Consider the following 5,117-nt stretch of genomic DNA (forward strand, 5'->3'; position numbering starts at 1 on the left):
TCCGGCCGGGGCCCCCTGCGGGTTCGGTAATGGGGTCGCTGGGGGAGGTTTGGGGTGCCTCGGGCTCCGTGGGGTTGGTAGCAGATGTGCAGGGAGGATTCGGATCTGCAGCTCCTCAGAGCTTGTTCCCTGACTGCATTTCTCTGTTGAGGTGAAGAAATGTGTCCGCTCTGCCCGCAGCCTGACTTGCAACAGGTTAATTATTTCATTAAGGCCAGTGTCTGGAATTAGCAGCAGTTAGTGGTGGGGCTCTGTCTGCAGGGTCTGGCGTGTCCGCAGCCGGGACAGACGCCGGCGGGGAGGGCGCTGGGAACTGCCAGGGGAGGGGGAGCGGTGCTGCACCGGGGGGCTCAGGGTGCCCGGGGGTCGTGGCAGCGGGGACCCCTCCTGACACGGGGATGGTCACCCCAGACAGCACTGGGGTAGCTGGGACAGACGGGCGTGAGTGAGGAGGAGGAGCAGGATGCCGGGTTGGCTGCAGGTGCGATGGGCTGTGCTCCTGGAGCCGGAGGCTCTTCCCTTGGCTTGTTTTTTGCGGGGGGTTTCCGTGGGTCGCGGTCCCGTGGGGCAGCAGGGAGCAGGGCAAGGCAGCGGGAAGCGCTGCCGTCCTGAGGGTGCTTCCTGGAAAGTCTGGCTGTGCGGCTGCACACGGGGCCTTTGAGCCAGTCCCGGCACCAGAGGGGCCTGGGCACGTTGGGACGGTTCTGCCTCTTCTGCCTCCTCCCGGGAAGTGCTTGTCTGTGCCTCAGGGGGCAGGCGGGAGGGTGTTTCTGCTGTAAACCTCCTTCTGTAGCCAAATGGCTCTTGTCATCTCATTGACTGAGCCAGAAAAGGGTTGTCCTTCTTGTATGACTGAAGTCAGTTGCTTCAGAGATAGGGAAGAGTCCTGGAAGCCCCTGATGTGCTCCACTATGGAGTGGCATGAGTTCATAAAGGGGATCTGGTACTGAGGTCCTGAGAGCCCATTGGTTGATGCTCGGGAAGTTCAAGTAATTGTTTACAAAGTGCTGTATAAATAGTAAACATCAGTGCAAACTGAGCATTTTCTGGTCCTTCCGGAGTTCCCAGAGGGAACCAAAGACCCACATGTTGGTAGATCTGGGGATGCTACTTTTATCCTTTTCTTATGGAAAAGTGCTTCGTAGGGGCTGCAAGGAGACAGGCTGTGTCCTGCAGGCAGTGGGAGGTGAGGCACAGGCAGCCTGGCTGGGGGAGCCTGCTCTGCAGGCAGAGTTTGGAGCCAGTCTCCTCTGTCCAGAGATTTTTGCATATCCAAGTGCAACCCGAGGTCAGCTCTCACAGAGTTGAGCTGGCCTGTGGGCTTTCAGCCAAGCCTGTGTTCATTAGGGATGGCAGGGGGGAATGTAGGGAGTCCTGGGAGGTGTCCCATGGGTCTGGGGGCTTAGCCCTGCCTGTGGCACATTCCAGCTCTTTCTCATCCCTATCATAAGCAGGAATCTCTGGAGTTTCATTAGCAGAAGGAGAAAGAGATAATTTATGAGGCCTAGTCTGAACGTGTTGGTATGTTTGAAGGCACTTGGGAATCTGCTTTCTGTGTGCTTCCCCCCACCCACAAAAATAACCCCACAAAAAAGCAGTGAAATGTGAAGCACCCACATAACCTTTGCATCAGGGCAAATGTGTTGTTTTAAAACCATCTCTTCTCCTGAAGCTGTGTGATTTCCCTCTCAGCAAAGCCCTGATACCCATCTCTGAGACATGAGTGATAAACCCCGAGATCCTGACAACAGGTTGACTTGGTTTCTGCCACCTCTACCTTTGCAGCTGCACCACAACTCTTGCACAACACTTGCCTCTCAGGGCCCCTCTCCACTGCAGCTATTCAGCTCAAAAATAGTATTTCCTCCTTTTCTGCATGACATCTTTTATTCGTGCAGCCTCTGCTTCTGCCACCTGCACCAGCCACCCCTCCTGCCGGACAAACCGCGCCAGGTCCAGCTCGGATCCTTTCGGTAACCGCTGCCTCCCTCCCGGCCCAGCTGCCCTGAGCTGTGGTGAGGGGCTCAGCCCAGGGGGGACGTGCCCTGCCCTGCCCTCAGGTCTTGGTGCTGCTTTTGCTCTCTGTGCAGGCCTGGAGGAGATGGTGCAGAGAGGAGTCCCGCAGGCTGCCCTGGCCAGGGCTCTGCAGCCAGCTCGCTGCTGCCGGGCAGTGGGGGCAGATGCACCCTCTCCTGACTCAGGGCAGGGTGACCTGGAGCTGTGCTCGGGCTCCCCGTGTCTTGTGCCCGTGGGGGACACCATCAAAGGCACCAGAGCTGCTGAGCTCTCTGGTCTGGCTACCCAAGGCTGTTGTGCCCGTGCTGTGGCAGGCTCTGCACTGCTTTTCCCCCACCTCTTTCTGCAGAGGGGCTTTGTGCTGAGGCTGTTGCAGCCCAGCTCTGCTCCTCTGTGGCCAAGGTGAATTTGGGGGTGACCTCCTGGCTTGCCCTGGCCTGGGGACAACGCCAGGAGGGTCTGTGTCCAGGCAGACCTGGTGGCACAGCTGGACCCTGCAGCGATGGGTCATTGTTTTCCCTGCTGACTTGGCATCCTGGCTGCACAGATTTTCTGCTGGACTTGCAGATTGTTTTCCATTTCCTGGGAGTGTGCTCAGGCTCTCTTGTGCATGCTCTGCGTTTGTTATGGTTCCCAGGGACCTGGTATCTCACATCAAATCCTTTGTGGATACTTATTCCTCTCTTGATGGGCTGGGCTGGGACATGGGGATGTCCCATGCTGCTGAGCTCTCAGGAGGGCAGCTTGGTGGGGTGTGACAGGGACAGTTTGGGGCTGTCACTCAGCATCAGTCTCTTGCTGCCCCAGGACATGCTGGTGGCTGTGGTGCTGGCCTGTGCCACCAGCAGTCTCAGAGCTGAGCTGTTGAGTGCTTATTCTGCAGCACATGGTGATGGAGTGAGTCTGCAGCTCCCAGGTTTCTGAAGCCCTGTGGTTCTTCCCTGGGCTATTTTGGTCTTGCTCACTGGTCTGGTCTGCCCTGTGCCCGTGGCTGGCACCCCTCGTGTCACCAAGGCCTGCTGGGGACACGTGTTTGTTGCCCACCCTGTGAACGTGCAGTAGGAGCACTTTGACTTTGCTTTTTGGGGTTAAGCTGTGGAGGTTTGGGAGAGCAGTGAGAAGTTTGGGGTTTGTGGGGAGAGGGGGCAGCTGGGTGAGGAGCAAAGCCTTGGGCTCCAAAGCCTCCAGCAGGACTTCACACCCCCCCAGCTCAGGGCTGTGGTGGGGTTGGCAGGTCCCGGGGCTGGGGGGGGATGTGTCCCTCCGGGGGGAGGAACACGCTGGTGCAAAGGCCTTGTTCCTCAGCCAGGACAGGCAGCCAACGTGCTCCTTTGGGTCAGCCCTGGCAGGTCCCTTCCCCCTCCCTCTTGTGTGCTGGGGTGTGGGCTGAGCCACTGCCCTGGCATCCTGACACGTCTGGCACTGATGGATTGAGATGGGTGTGGGTGCAGGAGCTCCCTGGGGAGCTGGGGCAGCACGGGCAGAGCACCCACCTCTCCCTGCCTGTCCCTCCTGCACAGGGTGATGCCAGAAGGAGCCCGGCATGCCGTACCTGGACCGACAGAACCGGATCTGCGGGTTCCTGGACATTGAAGAAAATGAGACCTGTGGCAAGTTCCTGCGGAGGTATTTCATCCTGGACACCCAGGCCAACTGCCTCCTGTGGTACATGGACAACCCTCAGGTAGGCTCCTGCACTGCTCCTGGCTTCATGCTGGGCACATCTGTGGAAGTTGTTAGTGAGTCTTTATGATGGAGGCATCTCCTCTGGGTCCCCAAAGGAGGATGGTGTCAGGTGCAGAGGCTGCCTACTGGGGTCTCCAGTGGCCAAGTGTGGCCATGACCAACCTCCAGAAGAACAAACCCCTCCATGACTTCTGTGGTTTCCAGGACTGCCCCAGCAGTGAGAAGCAGTGGTTGACACCCTGGAGGAGCACAGGGAAGTGCTGTGCCAACCTGAGGTGTTGTTATCTCCTTTGTGTCTTAGTGTAGAGACAGTGAAAGAGAGGTTATCCTAGAAATACTTGTGTGAAGTGGTGGTGGTGTCCTGGAAGTGGTGTCATGCAGCAAAAGCACTTAGAGCTGGGCAGCTGGGGGAGCTGGAGCCTGTGCACATCATACCCAATGTCTACAGGAGCTGCTTCAGAGCCAAAGCTGAGACCCTCCTGGACACCCCACAGTGTTTGAGCACTGCTGGGAGGCTGGGGAGGCACATTCCCTCCTGTGGAGCATCTGTCAGAAGGTTCTTCATTGCCTTGTGAAAAGGGGAAGCATCTGGCCACAGCCTCCTGGCCAGTGTTAGCCCAAACTCCTGCTCCTGCCACACAAGGAGTTGGAGCCTGTCATGTCCCTGAGGTGCTGCCACACGGGGGTGATGGGGACAGGCTTGGAGGGGCCGGTGCTCAGTGCAGCCTAGCAGGGCTGGTCCCAGCTGCTTGTGGGGTGTGGGGAGGTGCACAGGGAGGGGAAGCAGCCAAGGCCTGACCCCAGGGACACTAATGACAGCCCCGCTCCTTGCCTTTGCTTTCCCCCTGTCATTTAACTCCCCACACCAATGCTCATTAAATGCTTTGCAGAACCTGGCCCTCGGCGCGGGTGCTGTTGGGTCTCTGCAGCTGACCTACATCTCCAAGGTAATGTCGGGGTGGGGCGGGGGGAAAAGGAGTGCTCCCTGTTGTCCCCTTACCCATCTGGCTGTCCTGGGAGAGGCAAGGTCCAGCCCCAGCAGTGCTGGAGACAAGGTCCTGCCCCAGCCTGTGCCCTCCTCCCTGGAACGGGAGCCTGAGCCCCCCTGTGGAAGGGAGATGTCCCCAAAGATGGGGGCTAGAGACAGTCCCAAGGTCCCTCTCATGATGGATTTGGGGAGACCAGTAGCTGACCCTGTGCTGAGAGGACAGTGCCCTGAGGGAGGAGACCTTCTGTCAGCTCCATCTTCTCTGTGTCTAATGGGATTATCCAACTTCCATGGGAAGGTGCAAATAGTGCAGTTAATGACAAAACTGCTGCAGGGCTGAGAGACCTGGAGCTGTGGCTGTGAGCAGGGCCATGGAGAGCAGAGCTGGGGCTGCAGCTGCTGGGCTCAGCTCTGTCCTCCTGCCCCA

The 5,117-nt window shown here is 58.4% G+C and overlaps 1 protein-coding gene across 1 annotated transcript in view; it reads left to right on the top strand.

The window, feature by feature from the left end:
- Positions 1 to 3,542: 3,542 nt before the first annotated feature.
- The window catches only part of PLEKHA2 (pleckstrin homology domain containing, family A (phosphoinositide binding specific) member 2), a 29,747-nt gene continuing 28,172 nt past the window's right edge, over positions 3,543 to 5,117 (top strand). Inside the window, exons 1-2 of the mRNA XM_009993225.1 lie at positions 3,543 to 3,700; positions 4,593 to 4,649. Coding sequence (XP_009991527.1) covers positions 3,560 to 3,700; positions 4,593 to 4,649 — 198 coding nt within the window. The 5' untranslated portion in view covers positions 3,543 to 3,559. The remainder of the gene's footprint in view (positions 3,701 to 4,592; positions 4,650 to 5,117) is intronic.

This window comes from Chaetura pelagica, unplaced genomic scaffold (assembly GCF_000747805.2).
Source record: "Chaetura pelagica isolate M959 unplaced genomic scaffold, ChaPel_1.0 scaffold302, whole genome shotgun sequence".
In the NCBI taxonomy this organism is placed as follows: domain Eukaryota; kingdom Metazoa; phylum Chordata; class Aves; order Apodiformes; family Apodidae; genus Chaetura; species Chaetura pelagica.